The 25,000-nt window shown below is 37.7% G+C and overlaps 3 protein-coding genes across 3 annotated transcripts in view; 2 read left to right on the forward strand and 1 right to left on the reverse strand.

Annotated features, from left to right (window-relative positions):
• LOC133640442 (adenylate kinase 7-like) overlaps nucleotides 1–3,918 on the forward strand; it is a 114,319-nt gene extending 110,401 nt beyond the window's left edge. Inside the window, exon 19 of the mRNA XM_062033856.1 lies at nucleotides 3,402–3,918. The gene's annotated coding sequence lies outside the window, so the exon portion shown is untranslated. The remainder of the gene's footprint in view (nucleotides 1–3,401) is intronic.
• scara3 (scavenger receptor class A, member 3) overlaps nucleotides 1–14,853 on the reverse strand; it is a 52,727-nt gene extending 37,874 nt beyond the window's left edge. Inside the window, exon 1 of the mRNA XM_062033858.1 lies at nucleotides 14,516–14,853. Coding sequence (XP_061889842.1) covers nucleotides 14,516–14,522 — 7 coding nt within the window. The 5' untranslated portion in view covers nucleotides 14,523–14,853. The remainder of the gene's footprint in view (nucleotides 1–14,515) is intronic.
• Nucleotides 1–25,000, forward strand: part of clu (clusterin) — a 94,245-nt gene that overhangs the window by 47,806 nt on the left and 21,439 nt on the right. The window lies entirely within an intron of this gene.

A 25,000-nucleotide genomic window follows, 5' to 3' on the forward strand; every position in this document is an offset into this window, starting at 1 on the left:
AGAATACTGTGGAATTTTGCGATGAAAACAGACGACTTAATAGCTGGCCACCATGCTGTCCCAAAATGTCCGCTACAATCCGTGACGTCACGCGCGGGCGTCATCATACCGAGACGTTTTCAGCAGGATATTTCGCGGGAAATTTAAAATTGCACTTTAGTAGTCTAACCCGGCCGTATTGGCATGTGTTGCAATGTTAAGATTTCATCATTGACATATAAACTATCAGACTACGTGGTCGGTAGTAGTGGGTTTCAGTAGGCTTTTAAACGGTAGAAAACACATCTGTCAAATTTGAGGGCGAATTGAATGACCTCTAACCTTTCTTTGTAGTTAAAGTTAAAGTACCAATGATTGTCACAAAAACACTAGGTGTGGTGAAATTTGTCCTCTGCATTTGACCCATCCCCTTGTTCACCCCCTGGGAGGTGAGGGGAGCAGTGGGCAGCAGCGGTGGCCGCGCCCGGGAATCATTTTTGGTGATTTAACCCCCAATTCCAACCCTTGATGCGGAGTGCCAAGCAGGGAGGTAATGGGTCCCATTTTTATAGTCTTTGGTATGACTCGGCCGGGGGTTTGAGCTCATGACCTTCCGATCTCAGGGCGGACACTCTAACCACTAGGCCACTGAGTAATAATTACAAATAGCAACAATATTACAAATTATTGTAATCCACTTGTTGGCAATATTAGTAAAGTGAGTACATTGCAGCAACCAATTGTATTACTCGACATCTTCTCAAGGGACGATACTATGCAAACATAGCTTTAGAGTAGTCAAAGTACAGCTACTACTGTCTACTTTAGGATGTTTGTGTCTTTTCACGAGTCATGCACTGTGGTCTTCGGATGCATGAGTGCTGCCGGAGCTGTGGTTCATTGAGGGGAACATGACTTCCAATATGTACTGTGATACTCTCAAGTTGCGGCTTGTGTCCTTCCTGTTTGTACATTAGTGTTACATCCATGTTGTCGTTGGCAACAACACACGCATAGGAGATGTGTTGTGGGCGTGCGGATTGTTCTTGCTAGCTTCAGCTTCGCAGTTTAGTTGCTGTTTCAAGTGACCATCTCGACATTGTTTAGTTTAGGACGTTTTTCGGGTCTGATTAATAAATGTTCCATCTCCTCACAATAACAGCCATTTATGCCAAGTTCCCTGATATTATTTTGTGTTTATCAGCGGATTCTGCTTTGAATAAACAAAAAAAAGGTGAAATAACTGAAAACATGTTTTATATTCTAGTTTCTTCAAAAATACCCTCTCTTTGCTCTGATTACTTTTTCGCACACTCTTGGCATTCTCTCGATGGGCTTCAAGATGTAGTCACCTGAATTGGTTTTCACTTCACAGGTGTGCTTGAAGCACATTGAGAAAATGCCAAGAGTGCGCAAAGCATTAATGAGAGCAAAGGGTGGCTATTTTGAAGAAACTAGAATATAAAACATGTTTTCAGTCATTTCACCTTTTATTAAGTACATAACTCCACATGTGTTCATTCATAGTTTTGATGCCTTCAGTGACAATCTATAATGTAAATAGTCATGAAAATAAAGAAAATGCATTGAATGAGGAGGAGGTGTGTCCAAACGTTTGGCCTGTACTGTATACATAGCTATATCTATATCTAGAGCAGGGGTGTGAAACGTATACGGCCCGCAAACAGGTTTAATCTGGCCCACAAAATGAGTTTGCCGAGTATAAAAATGAGCTGATATTTTTTTAATGAAAGGAACTGCTGTTCTAAATGTGTCCACTGGATGTCGCAATAGCAATTTAAGTGTAACCCACTTTCACATGACGCTGTTTAAAGATGACGGGTCAGCGGACTTTAAGCATCTTCTGGATTGGCTGCCGCTACTCCAATCAGCGCAGGTGCAAGCAATCAGCTGCTCCTGTTGTGGCTGGCAGCAGATGGCGGCAAACTAACGCACAATACCTTCTTGCATTGTAAATTATCCACTCAACGGATAAAATAACGACACGGTAGGATGCAAAGACTTAAGTCAACTTGACCATCATCTTTGAAGTAGTTAAAGTTCCGTAAAGCGCTCGCAATTGGTTGACGGCGTGATGCGCACGCTGAACTCCATTGTAAAAATGTGTTTCTACATCTGTTTGTTCCATTTTATTTTATGCTTACATGTTCACATTGGTTAAGTTTGTAGTCATGTTACCTTCTGGTGTCATTTTGATAATTGTTTTGTTTATTTCATAAACAAACAATTCCTTTGTTGCTATAATATAATTGTAATATTTGAATGATATATAGGTTGTGGCAGTTGCGGATGTCACCAATGTGGCAGTTTTCCAAACGCGTCTTTAATGAACTGCCAACATGAGAATGCCAAACAGGAAGTGCTTAAAGTTTAATGGCTTTGTAAATACACCGAGAGGGTTCTTCATGGTGTTTTTGAAACGGCACCAATTTTCTCCTCATAACTTCAACGAACTTGAAGTGTTTTGCCAAGAAGATTATTTGTGATATGGAGATTTTCAGAATGTGCTTGTTCTTTTTTGTAAGACAAAGAAAACAATTTTGAAGTTGTCTTTATTTTTAAGTAGGGATGTCCAATAATGGCTTTTTGCCGATATCCGATATTCCGATATTGTCCAACTCTTAATTAATGATACCGATATCAACCGATACCTATATATACAGTCGTGGAATTAACACATTAGTATGCCTAATTTGGACAACCAGGTATGGTGAAGATAAGGTCCTTTTTCAAAAAATGTATAAAATAAAATAAGATAACTAATTTAAAAACTTTTTCTTGAATAAAAAAGAAAGTAAAACAATATAAAAACAGTTACATAGAAACTAGTAATTAATGAAAATGAGTAAAATTAACTGTTAGAGGTTAGTACTATTAGTGGACCAGCAGCACGCACAATCATGTGTGCTTACGGACTGTATCCCTTGCAGACTGTATTGATATATATTGATATATAATGTAGGAACCAGAATATTAATAACAGAAAGAAACAACCCTTTTGTGTGAATGAGTGTGAATGAGTGTAAATGAGGGAGGGAGGTTTTTTGAGTTGGTGCAATAATTGTAAGTGTATCTTGTGTTTTTTATGTTGATTTAATTTTTTTAAAAATTTAAAAAATAAATAAAATACCGATAATAAAAAAAAACTATACCGATAATTTCCGATATTACATTTTAAAGCACTTATCGGCCGATAATATCGGACATCTCTATTTTTAAGTTATTATGCCATGATTTTACCAGCCTGGCCCACGTGGGAATAGATTTTCCTCCATGCGGCCCCTGAGCTCAAATTAGTTTGACACCCCTGATCTAGAGCTAGATCTGGTTAAATAGATAAATCTAGATTCATATGTCGAGATAAATCTAACTATATCCTCTCTCTCTCTTAATTGATGCAGGGAGTCCACAGTCATTTTCATCGTTTCATCTCCGAAAAGTGGACAAGAATTTGCATGCATCAGCATTTGCAAAGTATCCAAAGGATTTCTCAAAGCATATTGTTCCTTCATAGGATATTCCATGAGAGTTTACCGGCAAACATTGTGTTCTTCTACCGTACATTGACGTCCCGTGAAGAAGTTGCACTGTTTTTTTTAAAGTGGGCATGTGGTCCAGATGCTGTTCCTGCGATCGTGGAGCCCACCTAGGAAAATATCAAGGTTGGACGCATGTGCAGGCAGCTTGAGGAACATTCCATACGACTTTAAACCTCACTAAAAGATCATCTAGAACAGGGGTGTCAAACTCATTGTAGATCGGGGGCCACATGGAGAGAAATCTACTCCCAAGTGGGCCGGACTGGTAAAATCACAGCACGATAACTTAAAAATAAAGACAACTTCAGATTGTTTTCTTTGTTTAAAAATAGAACAAGCATTTTCGGAAATTGTACAAATCATAATGTTTTTGGGGTTATTTTACAATTACCTGTTGCGGTTAATAGTATGTATACTTTATTTGTAGTTATTTATATTTTCTGTATAAATTATGTGATAATGTTCATCAGTCAACTCATTTGTGTTAATTTTCAATCTATCAAGATTAAAAAAATTATATCAAAATCAAATTACAGTATGTTATTTATGTTGTTTGCTCATTTTCCTCGACTGATGTACTAACATCATGTGGTTTATTTTGTACATATGTAGCATCATTTACAAAGATACAAAGAATTGCTATTGCGACATCCAGTGGACACATTTAGAACAGCTGTTTCTTTCATTCAAATATTTCAGGTACATTTTTATACTTAGCAAACTCATCCCGCGGGCCGAATAAAACCTGTTCGCGGGCCTGATCCGGCCCTCGGGCCGTACGTTTGACACCCCTGATCTAGAAGTTCCACTTCCTCAGCGCTGGCATGTCCGACACAGCGTAGTGTCTGTGAAGGCAGCACAAAGCACTGACAGGATGATGTGGTGTTTGTGGCTCTTCTTCTTGGGAGGTTATGGGCTCAATTCAAGTAACTCGTGACGACGCACAATCACGACTTTGAACTCGGCCAGGCCGAGTTGGAAACCAAAGCAGGACTTACTGGACTTGTCAGGTCAAAGGTGTTGATGATTTGGATGCCTTCGGACTGGAATGTTCTCAACTGTAAATGTTTACAAGTTGTTTCTCTATTTAGACGAGCATTTTGCGAGGTTCTTTTATCGGGGCTGCGCAGTGAAATTGGATTTGTATTTTAAGAGCCTCCCACGTGTTTTCTGGCATGCGGTCTGCGGCACGTAAACAAGCCAGGTTGGGTTTACAGCGCCGTGAGGTCAAAGGGCGTGGACGATATCCTCTCATGTTTCCTACTGAGGCCTGCAAACGTGCACTTTTTCACCCACATTTGAAATAAAGCGAAGACAACATAAACACTAATGGATGGCAGTGGACCAACACATTGTATCCCACACAGCATCCTGACATTATTTATGATACTGTGCGTGCAGGGCCGGCCCCTGGCATAAACACATTAAGGCAGTTGTTTAAGCCACAACCACTAGGGGGGCCACAGGATTATGAAGACCATATGCTCTGCAGGTGTTTCCTTCTTCTACTTTGATGGACTGACTGACCTCATGGATACAATATTACGACACTTTTATTCAGCGGCGGCTCAACATGTCCTCTGTAATAGTTTTAGTTTGGTTGAGCAGCAAAAGCCCATAGAGATAATCGCTCATTTAGCATCGCTTCACTCGCCTTCCTCATGACAGATTTACAGACGTATTTCTGAAACGACCGTACTATTTAAGTTTAGATTGTAGCCTAACCTTTTCCCGGAAGATATAGTGTCTAAAGAACATTTGTTTTTTCATTGTTTCTGCCCCTTTATTGTGTTTTATTTATTTTTTTCAAATAATGCCATAGCAGCATAGCAGTTTTGAATGGCCTTAGCTGCGGTAAGAGCGATGGAACACTTTTCTTTCCCCCTTGGAGCTATCAACCTATTTATTACATTTTCATACAGAAACTTTTTTGGAATTTAAACACAACGTTACTAAACATACTATTTTAAACTGAATTGTAGTTGTCAAAGGAGTCGTTTTCTTTATTGTTGATATATGATTATTTATAGTAATTACAATTATTTACATATCTTAATATCTAATTATAAACGTACTTGAACTGCATTTTTGTTGCTTGTCATACACACACAGACTCACACAATCAAATTCACTTGTGGTTGCCAAGAATAATACAGTAAATCAGGGCTGTCAAATTCCTTTTCATCGCAGTTATGGCTGCTACTTGTAACAGCGAGTAATAAATGAATATATAAAGATTTGCTCCGTGATATTAAAATGTACAATTGCATATACATTTGATCATTATATGTTTTTTGCCTACTGTGTAGACAGGCATCTCAGTTGCCAGAATTTCATCGTATAATTTACGGTGTGTGGTTTCTTATGAATGGAAAAATGTTGGGTTTTTTACATTAAAATTCTGGTGACTGAGCAGCCCTTTTGTACAGTAAAACCTATGGTTGTTTTTACAATCCATGACTGTACTGTATATGGAAAAAACGGTACAACACTTGTTTGTTTGTTTTTAACGATATAATTATTTTACAGTTTTTATTTCTTTTACATAAAATCTATTGTCCTTTTTACTGCTTACAATTTCATGGACAACTCGCTTTGAAATCATAATTCAATATTCATTTTCAATAATTTGTTGCATTATTAGGAAACACAAAAGTAATAGTTCATTATCATAACTACATTCCAACCTAAATTCATACAATTATAACTAGAGATGTCCGATAATGGCTTTTTTGCCGATCTCCGATATTCCGATATTGTCCAACTCTTAATTACCGATTCCGATATAAACCGATACATACAGTCGTGGAATTAACACATTATTATGCCTAATTTTGTTGTGATGCCCCGCTGGATGCATTAAACAATGTAACAAGGTTTTCCAAAATAAATCAACTCAAGTTATAGAAAAAAATTCCAACATGGCACTGCCATATTTATTATTGAAGTCACAAAGTGCATTGTTTTTTTTAACATGCCTCAAAACAGCAGCTTGGAATTTAGAACATGCTCTCCCTGAAGGGAGGTTGGGGGAAATAGGCTGCAGCCCAGCCGGCTGAGGTGGGGAGGTTGGGGGTAGCGGGGGTGTATATTGTAGCATCCCAAAGAGTTAGTGCTGCAAGGGGGTTCTGGGTATTTGTTCTGTTGTGTTTATGTTGTGTTACGGTGTGGATGTTCTCCTGAAATGTGTTTGTCATTCTTGTTTGGTGTGGGTTCACAGTGTGGCGCATATTTGTAACAGTGTTAAAGTTGTTTATACGGCCACCCTCAGTGTGACCTGTATGGCTGTTGACCAAGTATGCCTGGCATTCACGTGTGTGTGAAAAGCCGGAGATATTATGTGACTGGGCCGGCACGCAAAGGCAGTGCCTTTAAGGTTTATTGGCGCTCTGTACTTCTCCCTACGTCCGTGTAAACAGCGGCGTTTTAAAAAGTCTTACATTTTACTTTTTGAAACCGATACCGATATTTATGAAACCGATACCGATAATTTCCGATAATACATTTTAAAGTATTTATCGGCCGATAATATCGGCAGTACAATATTATCGGACATCCCTAATTATAACTAACATTACATAATTAAACTTCTTATGACCGACTCAAACATAAGTACTTTCCAACCTGAATTCATACACATTTAATTAAATTATTCAATAAAATACACTACCGTTCAAAAGTTTGGGGTCACATTGAAATGTCCTTATTTTTGAAGGAAAAGCACTGTACTTTTCAATGAAGATAACTTTAAACTAGTCTTAACTTTAAAGAAATACACTCTATACATTGCTAATGTGGTAAATGACTATTCTATCTGCAAATGTCTGGTTTTTGGTGCAATATCTACATAGGTGTATAGAGGCCCATTTCCAGCAACTATCACTCCAGTGTTCTAATGGTACAATGTGTTTGCTCATTGGCTCAGAAGGCTAATTGATGATTAGAAAACCCTTGTGCAATCATGTTCACACATCTGAAAACAGTTTAGCTCGTTACAGAAGCTACAAAACTGACCTTCCTTTGAGCAGATTGAGTTTCTGGAGCATCACATTTGTGGGGTCAATTAAACGCTCAAAATGGCCAGAAAAAGAGAACTTTCATCTGAAACTCGACAGTCTATTCTTGTTCTTAGAAATGAAGGCTATTCCACAAAATTGTTTGGGTGACCCCAAACTTTTGAACGGTAGTGTATATTTGTTACATTATTAGATATAATTAAAGTTTAAAATGTATGCAATTGCATGGAGTGCGTGTATTTGTATTCTGTCAAAACAGAAATAAAGAATACATTTAGTAAGAAAAGAAAAAGTACTTTATTGACACTTCTTTTAAGGCTTTTGCAGGCCGCATAATGAGGTGGTGGGCCTGGGCCTTGAGTTTGACACCTGTGCAGTAAACTCTTGTTTATCACGGTTAATTGGTTCCGGTATGAAGTAGGAATTATGAATTATGAATTAAATATTTTCATAGCTAAAACATAAAAAACCCTGTTTACGACTTCCTAAATACGGGTTTGAAGATTAAGAAAAGACCTTTAGACATAAAATAACACTGATTTATAAGCCGCAAATTTGAAGTGCGTTACAGTACTCTCTGGCAGTCAGCCCTATAGCTCGTTACAGAATATTGAAAACTGAAATGCTGCCAGAAAAACAATCTTGTTTTAGGTCCACAAAAATGTAAAAGTTACTAACCCAAACAGACTCAAAATATAGCTGTAATCACGTATTCACCGAGAACATACCACTATTGCACTATTGGAACCTGTTACTCTCTGCAGTTGAGCAACTAAATGCCTCTGGTTGTTCTCTGTTGAGTCATGTACTTTGCTCACTCTTTCCCTATGCCTTGCAAAAACGGTGCACCTGTCCATCATGCAAGCCCCCGGAAAGGAATGTATGAGGCAGCGGATTTTGTTGTGGACCGACCAAATTCGACAGCGCCCTTTAGAGACCCAGCGCACATGTTCCTGGCCTTCTTTTGCCGCGTGGCCATCATGTGGCTGAGTCCACGTGTGTGTGATTGGTATGTGTTCGCTTGTGTCCAATCCAAACATGCCGGAGCAGCTATAATTAGTCCGTGATGAGCACCTGTGCTGGACCACTGAAACAACAATCACCAGGTATTCTCCTGATGACATGTACTGGTGAAGCATAGACAAAACATGTGGCTCGGGACTGGGAGACTAGGTGGTTGGGTTGTCATGGTTACAATAAAAACAGGAAATGGAAACAGAGATGTCCTGCTCCATAGATTCTCATGTCAAGAAGCCTATAGATCAATGCGGAAGGCCATTTTGATATTTGTCATTATTAAAACTAATACTAAATGTATTTTTTTTAAACCATGAGGGCTCCCCTCAAGACCAGTCATGAAAAAGTAAAAAATAAGTATTTTTTTAAAATTTTTAATTTAACGCTTAAATCTATAGGTCAGTGGTTCTCAAACTTAGTCACCAAGCACCACCTCAAAAAACACTTGGCTCTCCAAGTACCACTATAATGACCAATATTAAAATACAGCAGCGTAGTAGGCCTAAATATTCATTAGAAACAAGGCAGAGGTTTTATTTAAAGTTAAAGTACCAATGATTGTCACACTAGATGTGGAGAAATTATTCTCTGCATTTGACCCATCACCCTTGATCACCCCCTGGGAGCAGTGAGCAGCAGCTGTGGCCACGCCCGGGAATCATTTTTGGTGATTTAACCCCCAATTCCAACCCTTGATGCTGAAAGTATAATTAATATTTTCGGCCACTGTAACATTACACACAGGTTGAACAGTAACACTTTGAAAGTAGTAAAATAAAACACTCTACTCAAAGTGTTTTTCTGGTGTACCACTAGATGGAGTCTGTGTACCACTAGTGGTGCACGTACCACAGTTTGAGAATCACTGCTCTAGATCAACTTGAGCTCTATCGGTACATATAAAGTTGTGTTTTTTGTTAAATGCACTTTGTCAAAACCTTGTTTTTTTTATGGCAACAACACAAAACATGCTATTTTTCCCCCAAAAAAAATCTTCAAAGTGGAACATTTAATTCATAACACTGATTTTAATTCATTATTATTTTTTGGAGCAAGGACAGTTTAAAAAAAATCCCACTAAAATTCTTGGGGATACAAAAGTGTTCAAACTAAGTCATGCATTTTTTTTGTCCTTTTCTCATTAAATCTCTGATTCAACTTCAGATCCACCTGTTGATTAAACGTTTTTTATTATTTTTTCATGGTTTTTTTGTTTGTTTCATGCACTCTTTGTCAAAGAAAACTGTTTTTCTATGGCAAACGCACAAAAAACGCATATTTTCCCCAAAAATATTTCAAACTGGAATTTTTTATGTGAATTAATTTGAGCCTTGAATATGTCAATAAATCATAACAACATTGATTTTGATTCATTATTATTTTGTGAGTAATGACAGCTTTAAAGAAAAAAACAGGCTGCATGGCAGCTTTGTGTTATTAGTGAACATTGCAACTTTCGCTCGTTAGATTTCACCTGTTTGCTCTTTTATTCCACTTTTTCATGTTTTTGTTTTTTTTAAGTATTTTTATTATGTGCCGCCAGATGAAAAAAAATAGCTGTGGCCCACAAATGGCCCCCGGGCCACACGTTGGACACTCCTAAAACAGTCACCTGCCTCTTAAGAGCCATCCAAAAAATATCTATATTTTTATAAATATTTCCAAAATATGTGTAGAATTATAAAAATATATATAATAATTTTTCAAAAATATTTTTGTGTGTCTCATTTGGCAAGTGGGTTGTTTTACGTCTGAGTTCTATGAAGGTGATGAAGTCACTAAAAATGATGACAATAATGACATAATGACAAAAATGCTGTGAGCCTAAAATGAGCACACGTTTATCGCACCCTCCATTTAGTCGGGACATTCCCGAGAGGGTCCCAAATAAATCACTTTGTTTCTCTGACACACCAGTGTCAAAAAGCGCAGAGTCGGGGCTTTCGGGGAAGTTCAGGGATCGAGTTTAAATAAACACTTTAAAAAAAAAAAAGGCTGACGCGGAAACAGACAAGTTGTTTGAGGACTTTTTTGTTCAAAATGTGTGATCAATTTGACACATTATGATGGGACTGTGTGTAGCTTGTCATTCCAACTCCGTACAGTAGATGGCAACGTAACGCTGCTTCCTAACGAATTTGCTCTGCCAGAGAATAAGAAGATGTGGCAAGAGGGATCAGTGTTGCCAACCGAGTTACTTTGTCACTATATTTAGCGAGTATTCAGGCCCCTCAACATTGTCTGCAGCCACTTTTTCTGCTCTTATTGGACACTTTTAGGTAATCCTACATGAAAACATGTATTGCTCTTAAAGATCAAGCTGCACACTGACTACTCCAAGTTACGCTAAGTCTCATTTCTTTACTATTGTGCCTTGAGAAGATGCACTGTCCTAAAACGGTTGCTGAAATGTGATTGGTCTGCTCACTTTTGTTGGATTCTGCATCTAGCCGCTTGTTGCCGGGCAGATATTCATAAAGCTGCATTGTCGACCAATTAGATGTCAGCATTGCTCCTGAACAATATTTTTATTTTTATAAAGTTTGTTAAGAACTGATCACAAGGCTGCATATAAAAACGAAAACCAGCTGTAGCTGCGTGATCGGATGCAGCAGTTTCACGGCTTCCATACAATACAGGACACATTTTAAAATCTTATTGATGTTGTGGGAGGCAAAAATCGAGCGAACATGAAAAGCAAAACTCACTTTTTTTGTGTTTTCTTTTAGGTCGCAAAAGCAAGTGTCCGAAAATACGCTTGACTTATCGCTAATAATAGTTTTCTTTAAAAAAAATAGCAACTATGTTTGAGTTTGAGTGTATTTCGAACATGCAAGCTTACAACATGATGCATCACAATTTCCAGTTTCTCTTTTCAACATGTTCGAAAAGGAGTAGGAAGAAGCAGAGCTTATTTAATCCTACCCCTTTTCTTTACATAACAGTTGCAAAACTTTTTGTTCACTTCCTGTTCACAATTTTTTCACAATAAACTCCATAAGTAATCACAATAAAAATAAATAAATAAAAAATAGTAAGAATTTAATCATAATAATTGGTGAAGTAAGTCATATTTCATATGATGAGATAAGTAAGATTACTTTAAGAATGAATGAATGGATGGATGAAATAAATTGAGAATGTTTGTCATGGTTCTTCTTCTTTGTACTTTGTAAACACTTTAAGTTTGAAGAGTTTCTTGAAGTGGATCATATTAGTACATTATTTGATTGCTTTGCTTAATCCATTCCATAATTTAATTCCACATACTGATATACTGAAGGTCTTAAGTGTTGTGCGTGCAAACAAACGTTTTAAAATACGTTTTTCTCTAAGATTATATTTCTCCTCTTTTTTTGAGAAGAATTGTTGTATATTCTTGGGTATGTTGGGTATGTTGGCAACATTGACACCTCGTTCTATGTCTTCTTACTCTCTGGCAGACCGGGTGCTATGCCTGTCAAGAAATAGAGTTATGATGCCTTATGTTGTGATAGCTACGGCGCAACAAAACGCACCAAATCTAATAAATGTTCAGAAAACTAGGAGAGTGTTTCACTTTTGTAACCTTAGTCTGTTAAGAAAAGGAGTTCAATACCTACATTTTTCCATATTATGATGATACAATGTTGGAACGACAAGCTGCACACAGTCCCATTATAAAGTGTTTATGAGCCAGGGTCCAACAGGCAGCGCAAAATCTAACATATGTATATGAAACTTTTTCACTTTTTCGCTAAGTGGGCAATATATTCTCTAGCAGACCTAGTTTTTAAGAAGCAGCGTTACAAAGGATTTGGAACCACAGGCCAGTCCCATTATAATGTGTTTATGAGCGTGGGCGCCAAATCTAACAAATGTATAGGAAAATAGGGACGTTTTTTCACTTTTGTTTACTTTCTTTCTTTCTTTGTTTTAGTTTATTTCGAACATGAACACACTTACAGTATAATACATTACAATTTCAAAACATTTCACTTTTCATCATGTCCGAAAAGGAGTAGGAAGAAGCAAAGCTTATTTAATCCTACCCCTTTCCCACTTCAGAGCATTTACAAATATATAGAATCATTTACTGACCTGTTTATATAATAAAATAACATCTGTGAATTAGTATACACAACAGTTTTGTAATATGTAATTAATTAATTCAGTCATTAACATACTGATATGAAGAATATCTTACCTTCAATAAGGTTGAAAGTATTTCTCATAATTCTTCTTCTTTGTAAGCACTATTATTTTGAACAACCTCTTAAACTGGATCATATCAGTACAATGTTTATCTTCTTTACTTAATCCATTCCATCATTTAATTCCACATACTGATATGCTAAAGGTTCTAAGTGTTGTACGTTCATACAAATTTTTTAAATTATTTTTTCCTCTAAGGTTATATTTCTCCTCTTTAGTGGAGAAGAATTGTTGTACATTCTTGGGTGGCAGGTTATAGTTTGCTTTGTACATCATTTTAGCTGTTTGCAATTTTACTTTTTCGCTAAGTGGGCAATATATTCTCTAGTTGTTAAGAAGCAGAGTTACAAAGGATTTGTAACCAAAGGCTACATTCACGCACAGTCCCGTTATAATGTGTTTATGAGCCAGGGCGTAACAGAAAGCACACAGTCTAACAAATGTGTAGAAAACTGAGGGAGTTTTTTCACTTGTTCACTTGTTCGCTAAGTGGGCAACACTTTTTCTACCAGACCTAGCTAGGTGTGCTAAGGGGAGCTCAAGTTTATTGTCAGTTGATCCGTATTATTACGCCATCTACTGTACAGATCTGGAACAACAAGCTGCACACAGTCCCATTATAATGTGTTTATGAGCGTGGGCGCCAAATCTAACAAATGTATAGGAAAATAGGGACCTTTTTTTCACTTTTTTTTACTTTTTCGCTAAGTGGGCAATATATTCTCTAGTTGTTAAAAAGAAGTATTACAAAGGATTTGAAACCAAAGGCTACATTCACGCACAGTCCCGTTATAATGTGTTTATGAGCCAGGGCGTAACAGAAAGCACAAAATCTAACAAATGTGTAGAAAACTGAGGGAGTTTTTTTCACTTGTTTACTTTTTCGCAAAGTGGGCAACACGTTTTCTACCAGACCTAGCCAGGTGTGCTAAGGGGAGTTCAAGTTTATGGTCAGTTGATCTGTATTAATACACCATCTACTGTACAGATCTGGAACAACAAGCTGCACACAGTCCCATTATAATGTGTTTATCTAACAAATGTATAGAAAAACAGGGGAGTTTTTTCACTTTTGTTTACTTTTTCGCTAAGTGGGCAACACGTTTTCCACCAGACCTAGCTAGGTGTGCTAAGGGGAGTTCAAGTTTATTGTCAGTTATGGTAAATGGTAAATGGGTTATACTCGTATAGCGCTTTTCTACCGTCAAGGTACTCAAAGCGCTTTGACGCTATTTCCACATTCACCCATTCACACACACATTCACACACTGGTGGCGGGAGCTGCCATTCAAGGCCCTAACCACGACCCATCAGGAGCAAGGGTGAAGTGTCTTGCCCTAGGACACAACGGACGTGACGAGGTTGGTAGAAGGTGGGGATCGAACCAGGAACCCTCAGGTTGCTGGCACGGCCACGTCCCCAGTTGATCTGTATTAATACGCCGTCTACTGTACAGATCTGGAACAACAAGCTGCACACAGTCCCATTATAATGTGTTTATGAGCAAGGGCGCTAAATCTAACAAATGTACAGGAAAACAGGGGAGTTTTTTCACTTTTGTTTACTTTTTCGCTAAGTGGGCACCACGTTCTCTCGCAGACCAAGGTGTGTTAAGAAGCAGAGTTAAGATGGGTTTGGAGCGAAAAGTGACATTCACACACAGTCCCATTATAAGGTGTTAATGGGCCGCCACAAAACAATGCACGTATGGGAAACACAGTTAGTGTTTTGTGAAAAAGTGTGTCCTACCTTTCATGGTTGCAGACGCCTGAGGCTCAGCTGGACTCTTGTGATGGTGATGATGTCACCGCCCCCGCCGCTCAACAAGTGCACGGGACGAGCCAAAGAGTCAGCAAGTTGACGAGTCGGTACTCATTTTCCAGTTGCATGCAGAAGCCCAAAAAAACATGGGGGGGGGGGGGGGGGGAAAGGCTCATAAGTGAGAGTGATCTTTACGTGAGTGAAATATTCCCAAGTAGCTGCAAGTGTTTTTTCAGACTGGAGCTCAGTACTCTCATCCTCTCCCACCCACCGCCTGAGCAGACTGAACTGCTGCACAAGAAACGTCCTGTCAGGGGGAGGGAGAACAAAGAAAGTGGAAAATGAGGGAGGGCCTGGAAAAGGGAAGGCGAGAGGTAAAAAGAAAAAAAAGGGGTGGGGGGGGGGTTTGTGGCTAACGACTAACAAATGTGCGGACGTGACGAGTAACGAGCACCTTGAGCACGCGTGTCCTTGCACCGTTAGACAAATAGACGCCAACACCTGCACATGAACGCCCACGCTGGCCCGTAATCCCAACCTGGCACCAGTTACACAAGTGCATTTTCTCGACCTGCCAGCAGGTGGTCATTGCAGCAAGTACATTATAATACATTGCTCAGGGGCGATGGATGAACTGATGAGGAACTGTGTCCAGGTGTGCGGGGTTAAAGGTCAGCTCATCACGGTTTGTTACAACTGTGGAATTGTAAAGAATTGCCAGTGGGTATTATTAAGTTCATGTATGATTTAGGAAGAACAGACTTTAAAGCAATAGTCTGAATTAGTAGGTCTATATCAGGGGTCACCAACGTGGTGCCCGCGGGCACCAGGTAGCCCGTAAGGACCAGATGAGTAGCCCGCCGGCCTGTTCTAAAAATAGCTCAAATAGCAGCACTTACCAGTGAGCTGCCTCTATTTTTTAAATTTTATTTATTTACTAGCAAGCTGGTCTCGCTTTGCCCGACATTTTTAATTCTAAGAGAGACAAAACTCAAATAGAATTTGAAAATCCAAGAAAATATTTTAAAGACGTGGTCTTCACTTGTTTAAATAAATTCATTATTTTTTTTACTTTGCTTCTTATAACTTTCAGAAAGACAATTTTAGAGAAAAAATACAACCTTAAAAATGATTTTAGGATTTTTAAACACATATACCTTTTTACCTTTTAAATTCCTTCCTCTTCTTTCCTGACAATTTAAATCAATGTTCAAGTAAAAAAAATTTTTTTATTGTAAAGAATAATAAATACATTTTAATTTAATTCTTCATTTTAGCTTCTGTTTTTTCGACGAAGAATATTTGTGAAATATTTCTTCAAACTTATTATGATTAAAATTCAAAAAAAATATTCTGGCAAATCTGGTAAATCTGTAGAATCAAATTTAAATCTTATTTCAAAGTCTTTTGAATTTCTTTTAAAATTTTTGTTCTGGAAAATCTAGAAGAAATAATGATTTGGCTTTGTTAGAAATATAGCTTGGTCTAATTTGTTATATATTCTAACAAAGTGCAGATTGGATTTTAACCTATTTAAAACATGTCATCAAAATTCTAAAATTAATGTTAATCAGGAAAAATTACTAATGATGTTTCATAAATTCTTTTTTTAAGTTTTTCTCTTCTTGAATTTTGAATTTTAAAGAGTCGAAATTGAAGATAAACTGTTTCAAAATTTAATTGTAATTTTTTTCGTGTTTTCTCCTCTTTTAAACCGTTCAATTAAGTGTAAATATCATTAATTATTAATAATAACATAGAGTTAAAGGTAAATTGAGCAAATTGGCTATTTCTGGCAATTTATTTAAGTGTGTATCAAAATGGTAGCCCTTCGCATTAATCACTACCCAAGAAGTAGCTCTTGGTTTCAAAAAGGTTGGTGACCCCTGGTCTATATTTTGTCTTCGGGCTTTCTTTACAGTTGTGGGATAATAAATAGTTTTAAATAATACAAATATTCAACTTAGTAAAAACACAACATAGCAGGTGTCCTGGCTGGTCCGTATCACTCTGCATAGGAAATGCACAGCAATGCCCAAAACACCTTTTTACACGCTAATGTAACAAAAGTAAGATTTCGAAGCCGATTTTAGGCGCTCAACTATTACCTACTCGTGTTTTAATGGCGTAAAAAAAAAAAAAAAAAAAAAAGGCATGATAATGTTATATTGGTCAGCAAATTGAAAACTTCATGAGTAGCTAAGGGTCAAGGGTCATATCTCTTGGTGTTGTACCCGCATATGTTAAAGCACTAAGTCAACGTGGGAGGTTGGCTGGTCCACCTACTTAGACCACACTATAAAACAAAAACACCATTTCCTGTTACGAGCCAGTGTGAGATCAAAATGATTGTAAAGCTGTTACCTACTGTTACTTTATATTTTTACCAAGCTATGTTAAAAAAAAATTTTAAAAAGAGCTCAATGTAGCTACGTTATGGTCTAAAAAAATTTTTTATTTTTTTTTATTTAGGGCAGCCAAGGACAAGGGTCAGAGCTATATAGTACCTGCAGATGATAAAACACTAACACAGGAGGCGTCCTGGCAGGTCCACCTCAATTCAAACACTACATAGAAGGTATGGCATGGCACCGACAGCAACTCAATTGTTCCCTATTACAAACTAATTATCAAGATTTTTAAGCTACTTGTATTATTTTTGTATCATATTGTCACTTTATTGGTGTAAAAAAGCAAAATTTAAATTAGGTAAACTTGGTCAGCTGATTAAAAAAACCTTAAGTAAGGTCATAGAGCAGCTGCCTGGTCAAATCTAAACAAAACCATTTTTAAAGTTAAAGTTAAAGGGCCAATGATTGTCACACACACACTAGGTGTGGCGAAATTATTCTCTGCATTTGACCCATCACCCTTGATCACCCCCTGGGAGGTGAGAGGAGCAGTGAGCAGCAGCGGTGGCCGCGCCTGGGAATCATTTTTGGTGATTTAACCCCCAATTCCAACCCTTGATGCTGAGGTAATGGGTCCCATTTTTATAGTCTTTGGTATGACTGGGCCGGGGTTTGAACTCACAACCTATCGATCTCAGGGCGGACACTCTAACTACTAGGCCACTGAGTAGGTGCTTAGATTTATGTCATTAATTCATTATGTTAATCGCTAATTAATTTATTTATTTGGGTCAGCTATCAAGGTACTGTTAAGTATTAACTTAACATGAAGTGTCCTGGCTGGTCCACCTCAATTCAACCATGCTATAGAGCAGGGGTCCCCGATTGGTACCGGGCCGCACAAGAATTTAAAATAAAAAAAAAAAAAATTTTTTTTTTTTTTAATGAAATCAACATAAAAAACACAATATATACATTCTATATCAATATAGATCAATACAGCCTGCAGGGATACAGTCCGTAAGCACACATGATTGTATTGATTTATGTTAAAAAATATATATATATTATTTTTTATTTTATTTTCAAATGTATTAGCCTGTGGAAAAAGTTAATGTTGATATTTACCTCAGAAGGCTGCAAATAGAAAAGAGGCATTACATTTTTATTTAAATTGTATTTGATATGCCATTAATATTTTTTAATTATTATAATTATTATTTGAAACTTGATTTTGCATGTCACTATACAGTTATATAAGCCTTGCTTGTTCAATATTCAATGCAAAACTTGTTTGGGTCCCTATTAAAAGGTTAATTTGTTCAACCTTGGCCCGCGGCTTTGTTCAGTTTTAAATTTTGGCCCACTCTGTATTTGAGTTTGACACCCCTGCTATAGAGTGAGTCCAGGGTTGTATATCAAACAGAGGAACACGAGTCTCTCTGTTACAAGCCACTGTTCCAATAAAAAAAATTTTAAAGCAGTTGTTACTTAGTGTCTCTTTACATTGTTACAACTGTGCACAAAAAAATCTGCATGGTCAAATCTAAACAAAACCACGTTTTGGCAGCTAAGGTCGAGGGTCAGATCTCCTGATACTATCAAGCATTAACTCAACATGAGGTGTCCTGGCTGGTCCACCTCGATTCTTCTATACTGTTGTGGGTAGTGCGAGGTTGTACTATCAAACACTAACACTTAGTGTCTCTTTACATTTTTTACAACAGAGCACAATAATGCTGCATAGTCATATAAACTATACTAAACAATGTCCGGGCAGCTAAGGTCAAGGGTCAGAGCTCTTGGTTCTGTCAAGCATTAACTCAACATGAGGTGTCCTGGCTGGTCCACCTCGATTCTACCATACTATAAAGGGTAGTACAGGGTTTTAATATCAAACACAGAAACACTATTCTCTTTATTACAAGCTTGTCTTCATTTAAACATTTTTCAAAGCGGTATTTTTCGGACTATAAGTCGCATTTTTTTTCATAGTTTGACTTATACTCAGGAGCGACTTATGTGTGAAATTATTAACACATTACCGTAAAATATCAAATAATATTATTTAGCTCATTCACGTAAGAGACTAGACCAGGGGTGTCAAACGTAAGGCCCGTGGGCCGGATCAGGCCCGTGAACAGGTTTTATCCGGCCCGCGGGATGAGTTTACTAAGTATAAAAATGAGCCGAAATTTTTGAATGAAAGAAACTGCTGTTTTAATTGTGTCCACTAGATGTCACAATAGCAATTATTTGTGTCTTTCTAGATTATGCTACATATGTAAAAAAAATTAAAAAAATATACCACACGATGTAAGCAAACTACATAAATAACATCCTGTAATTTGATTTTTATATATTTTTTATAATAATAATAATAATAATAGATTTTATTTGTAAAAAGCACTTTACATTGAGTAAACAACCTCAAAGTGCTACAGTGTATTAAAAAAATAAAATAAAATAAATAAATAAATTAGAAAAAACAAAAAGATAATAAAAAAATAAAAAAAACTAGAACAGCCAAATAGCTAAAACTAGTATGCATATATCTAAAAAAAAAAAAAAGGCTTTTTTAAAAAGAAGGGTTTTAAGCCTTTTTTAAAAGCATCCACAGTCTGTGGTGCCCTCAGGTGGTCAGGGAGAGCGTTCCACAGACTGGGAGCAGCGGAGCAGAAAGCCCGGTCTCCCATTGTTCACTGAAGTTGTCTTTATTTTTAAGTTATCGTGCCGTGATTTCACCAGTCCGGCCCACTTGGGAGTAGATTTTTCTCCATGTGGCCCCCCATCTAAAATGAGTTTGACACCCCTGGACTAGACGTATAAGATTTCATGGGATTTAGCGATTAGGAGTGACAGATTGTTTGGTAAACGTATAGCATGTTCTATATGTTATAGTTATTTGAATGACTCTTACCATAAGGTGTTACGTTAACATACCAGGCACGTTCTCAGTTGGTTATTTATGCCTCATATAACGTACACTTATTCAGCCTTTTGTTCACTATTCTTTATTTATTTTAAATTGCCTTTCAAATGTCTATTCATGGTGTTGGGTTTTATCAAATACATTTCCCCAAAAAATGGGACTTATACGCCAGTGCGACTTGTATATGTTTTTTTCCTTCTTTATTATGCATTTTCAGCCTGTGCGATTTATACTCCGAAAAATACGGTACTTAGTGTGACTTTACATGTTTACAACAGATTAAAAAAGCTGCATGGTCAAACAAACAAAACAAACACATGCTTCAGGTCAAGAGTCAGATCTCTTGGTACCGTCAAGCATTAACTCAATATAAGGTGTCCTGGCTGGTCCACCTCAATTCTACCATACTACAGAGTGTCGTGCGGGATTTTAATATCAAAAACAGAAACACTACTTATCCCATTACAAAAAAAAAATAATCAAAAGTGGTTATTTTTGGTCAGTTATTACTTAGTGTCTCTTTATATTTTTAACAACTCTGTAAAATAAAGCTGCGTGAGAAGATCTATACAAAAACATGTGCGAGGCAGCTAAGGTCAACAAGGGTCATATCTCTTAGTACTGTCAAGCATGAACTCAACAAGGAGGTGTCCTGGCTGGTCCACCTCAATTCTACCATTCTATAAAGTTTAGTGCAGCATTAATAATATCAAACACAGAAACACTATTCACCGCATTCCTTACAAGCCAGTGTTCTATCAAAAAAACAAATATTCAGAATGGGGTTTTATTGGTTAGTTATTACAACATTGCAAAAGAAAGCTGCATTGTCAAATCTAAGCAAAGACATGTCAAAGAGATCAAGAGTCAGTTCTCTTGGTTCTGTCGAGCATGAACTCAAAATGAGGTGTCCTGGCTGGTTCACCTCAATTCTACCATATTACGAAGTGTAGTGCAGGATTCCATCAATCCATCCATCCATTTTCTACCGCTTGTCCCTTTCGGGGTCGTGGGGGGTGCTGGAGCCTATCTCAGCTGCATTCGGGCAGTAGGCGGGGTACACCCTGGACAAGTCGCCACCTCATCGCAGGGCCAACACAGATAGACAGACAACATTCACACACTAGGGCCCACTTAGGTGCATGTTTTTGGAGGTGGGAGGAAGCCGGAGTACCCGGAGGGAACCCACAGAGTCACGGGGAGAACATGCAAACTCCACACAGAAAGATCCCGAGGCCAGGATCGAACCCAGGACCTTCGTATTGTGAGGCACACGCACTTACCCCTGTTCTGTCGTAGTAGTGCAGGATTCTAATATCAAAAACAGGAAACACTACTCACCCCATTACAAGCCAGTGTTCTATCAAAAAAATTAAAGTGTTTTGTTTTTTGTTTTTCAGTTACTGCTTAGTGTCTCTTTACATTTTTTACAACGCTGCAAAATAAAGCATCTATACCAGGGGTCGGCAACCCGCGGCTCTAGAGCCGCATGCGGCTCTTTAACGCCGCCCTAGTGGCTCTCTGGAGCTTTTTCAAAAATGTATGAAAAATGGAAAAAGACGGAAAAAATATATTTTTGGTTTTAATATGGTTTCTGTATGAGGACAAACATGACACAAACCTCCCTAATTGTTATAAATCACACTGTTTATATTAAACATGCTTCACTGATTCGAGTATTTGGCGAGCGCCGTTTTGTCCTACTAATTTTGGCGGTCCTTGAACTCACCTAGCTTGTTTACATGTATAACTTTCTCCGACTTTCTAGGACGTGTTTTATGCCACTTCTTTTTCTGTCTCATTTTGTCCACCAGACTTTAAACGTTGTGCGTGAATGCACAAAGGTGAGTTTTGTTGATGTTATTGACTTGTGTGGAGTGCTAATCTGACATATTTGGTCACTGCATGACTGCAAGCTAATCGATGCTAACATGCTATTTAGGCTATATGTACATATTGCATCATTATGCCTCATCTGTAGGTATGTTTGAGCTCATTTAGTGTCCTTTAAGTCCTCTTAATTCCATTTATATCTCATGACACACTATCTGTATGTAATATGGCATTTAATTTTTTGCGGCTCCAGACAGATTTGTTTTTTGTGATTTTGGTCCAGTATGGCTCTTTTAACATTTTGGGTTGCCGACCCCTGATCTATACGAAACCATGTCCTGGGCAGCTAAGGTCAAGGGTCAGATCTCGGAGGTACTGTCAAACATTAACTCCCCAGGAGGTGTCCTGGCTGGTCCACCACAGCACTAAAAAGCAGACACAGGGTTGTTTTTAATAGTTTTTCAGCGTCTACTTCCTGTTTTGAGGCTATGCAAAGTGCAGCACAGTGACAACCATCTCCCCGCTGCACCTTTGATCGCAAAGCACGACATCGTGCGCGCACGGACCAGCGGCCAAATTGAAACCAGAATCGTGTAAACGCGCTTGAAGCGAAGTGCATCTGGAGCCAATCAGCAGTGGGAGCCATTGGGCTTAGCGATAACTGGAGCGTGTGCCAGAGGTGACTCTTGGCGTTTGTGTTCAAACTCATCGGCTCAGGCCAAACGTCCGCAGCACGTTTCAGATCAGTTCCATCCCTTTATGGTTCTCCCGAGGCCTACCTTTAACTAGAAGTGTTATGTATACAGCAGAAAAGTTGCACAAGCTCTGTCAACCATCTGGACTCCTTTGCACACAAAATGGAGAAAAAAAGGAGCATTTTTTTGCAAGAGTGTCACGCAACACATTCGCAGCTTAGTCACACTGACTCTGTTGTCGGTAAGACATCAACACCGACGAAACGCGAACGCCAGATGTGTTCCGAGCCGAGCTCGCACACATGCGTGTCGTTACAAGACTGCCAGGGGACGTTCAAGTTGCCTCATGGCAGTGTTGGCATTCCTTTAAAAGATTTGGAACTGACGATTTTCATATTTTCACATGAAAACAATACTTTTTTTTTGCATGAGTCCACAATGTTTGTGCATGCATACATGCAAAGGAACCACAACGTTTTTGTATTAAATAAGAAGAATGCAGTAATTAAATGGTTTAAGTGTGGTGTTTAATGGCACTGCATCATACTGAGACCTTTTTTTTATTTTTTTATTTTTTTATTTTTAGAGAGCCCTTGATAATATGTTGGTAATTGTTTGCCTACATTTGAGGGGCAAATGACATATAAAACATTCTCTAATAGAGATTAGTAGTATTCATTTTTTGGTAAATAAAATGAAAATGTTTCTTTTTGGACAGTACGCTTTTGTCGCCCTCTGGTGGTCATGTAGAAGTACCAACTGCCTTTAACACCAACAATAACTTTTTATGTTTATTTAAACGATTTCAAACATATTGTATGTGTACTTTTGCAATGCAATTGTATTTGAATTTGTAAAAACATGTGGTGTTCCTGCATGAATTGATGAATTTACCATGAATTGATTTACGTAAAGTTGAAAAACTTATTTGGGTGTTACCATTTAGTGGTCAATTGTACGGAATATGTACTGTACAGTGCAATCTACTAATAAAAGTTTCAATCAATCAATGCATATAAGTCCACAATTTACTAAGGTTTGCAAGATTAGACATGCGGGTCAAAGGTCAGGATTTGAATCAAGTGATTATTCATGTAATTCATTAAAAATACATTCATGAGTAGTGATTTCCAAAATAAAATAAACTGTATCCTGAAATAAGTTGCTTTAATAACTCTTTGGAAATTACGATGATTTATTTGATTGTCCATCCATCCATCCAATTTTTTTACCGCTTGTTCCTTATGAGGTCGAGGGGGGTGCTGGCGCCTATCCCAGCTGCACACGGGCGGAAGGCGGGGTACACCCTGGACAAGTCGCAACCGTGTCAAGTAGATTTCCATCTAAAATCCAGGCAGGAGTTGCTGCCATCTAGTGTTCGAGTTGGGATTAACTAGCTTTTTTTCTTGGGAGAAGGTGAAAAGTTCAAGTTGTGCAAACGAACCTCAAATGTGTTTATGCGAATTTGTATTTTAAAAGTTTGTTGGATGCATGTTGAACATTGATTTTGTAGGAATGCCATAGTTAATTTTGTTGTTTTGATAGTGAGGTTTTTCTAAGGGAGTATTGTTGTCAATAACTCCATTATACTTCTTTTCTGCAGTTTTTTTAAATACATTTTGATACACTGCATTAGCACATTTTCAATTCCCATTAATGGAGAATGCATTTAGCAAATTTAAAAGTGTTCTTTATAATAGATTAATTACTGCTTTATTCACATTTCCACTTTATTTGAAGGCAAACATATAAACACAAATGTTATCCATTTCAGCTCATTTACTTTCCTACTTCAGTTGAAAGAGAAGATTTGTTGTTTTCCACTTTTAGGAAAGGAGCATGTTCAAAAACCATTAAATGTTGAGTCATTATCATCATCATCATCATCATCATCATCATAGGCATGGATCCAATGTTTGTCCACAGCTCTTTCTGCAGCTGCCAGTAAATTACGACATTTTCTGGAAAAATCCTCACAAAGCCAAGAGGCAGAAAAACAACCGACTCAGAGCAGGAAATTACATGCTGGGTTTCAAAATAAAAGCTTCCAGAAACACTAAATCACAATATAATACGGCGTAATATGACACCATCTAATTCAATGTGAAATATTATGATATCATAGAAAACAACACAAGGTCAACACAACCTCAAAGAGTGGTATGACTTTGACTAAAGATTTTCAAAATTAAAGTATAAAGATACACAATCTACTTAAATACGCGTTAAGAGACAGTGCAACTTAAATACAACGGCATAGATAAGATCCTACTGAATTAATTATTCACATATTCATTATTAAATTATTCTCTAACAATTAATTGTTTTTCACTTTAAATTGCATATTAAATGTGTGGAATGTCAATATAATTGAGAAGTCCAATAAAAAAGATGTATAAGTTGCTTAACTTATACATTTTTTAATAATGTATAATTACAAAATCTATCCATCCATCCATTTTCTACCGCTTGTCCCTTTCGGGGTTGCGGGGGGTGCTGGAGCCTATCTCAGCTGCATTCGGGCGGAAGGCGGGGTACACCCTGGACAAGTCGCCAACTCATCGCAGGGCCAACACAGACAGACAGACAACATTCACACTCACATTCACACACTAGGGCCAATTTAGTGTTGCCAATCAACCTATCCTAAGGTGCATGTATA

The sequence above is a fragment of the Entelurus aequoreus genome, linkage group LG23, assembly GCF_033978785.1.
Source record: "Entelurus aequoreus isolate RoL-2023_Sb linkage group LG23, RoL_Eaeq_v1.1, whole genome shotgun sequence".
Taxonomy (NCBI): Eukaryota; Metazoa; Chordata; class Actinopteri; order Syngnathiformes; family Syngnathidae; genus Entelurus; species Entelurus aequoreus.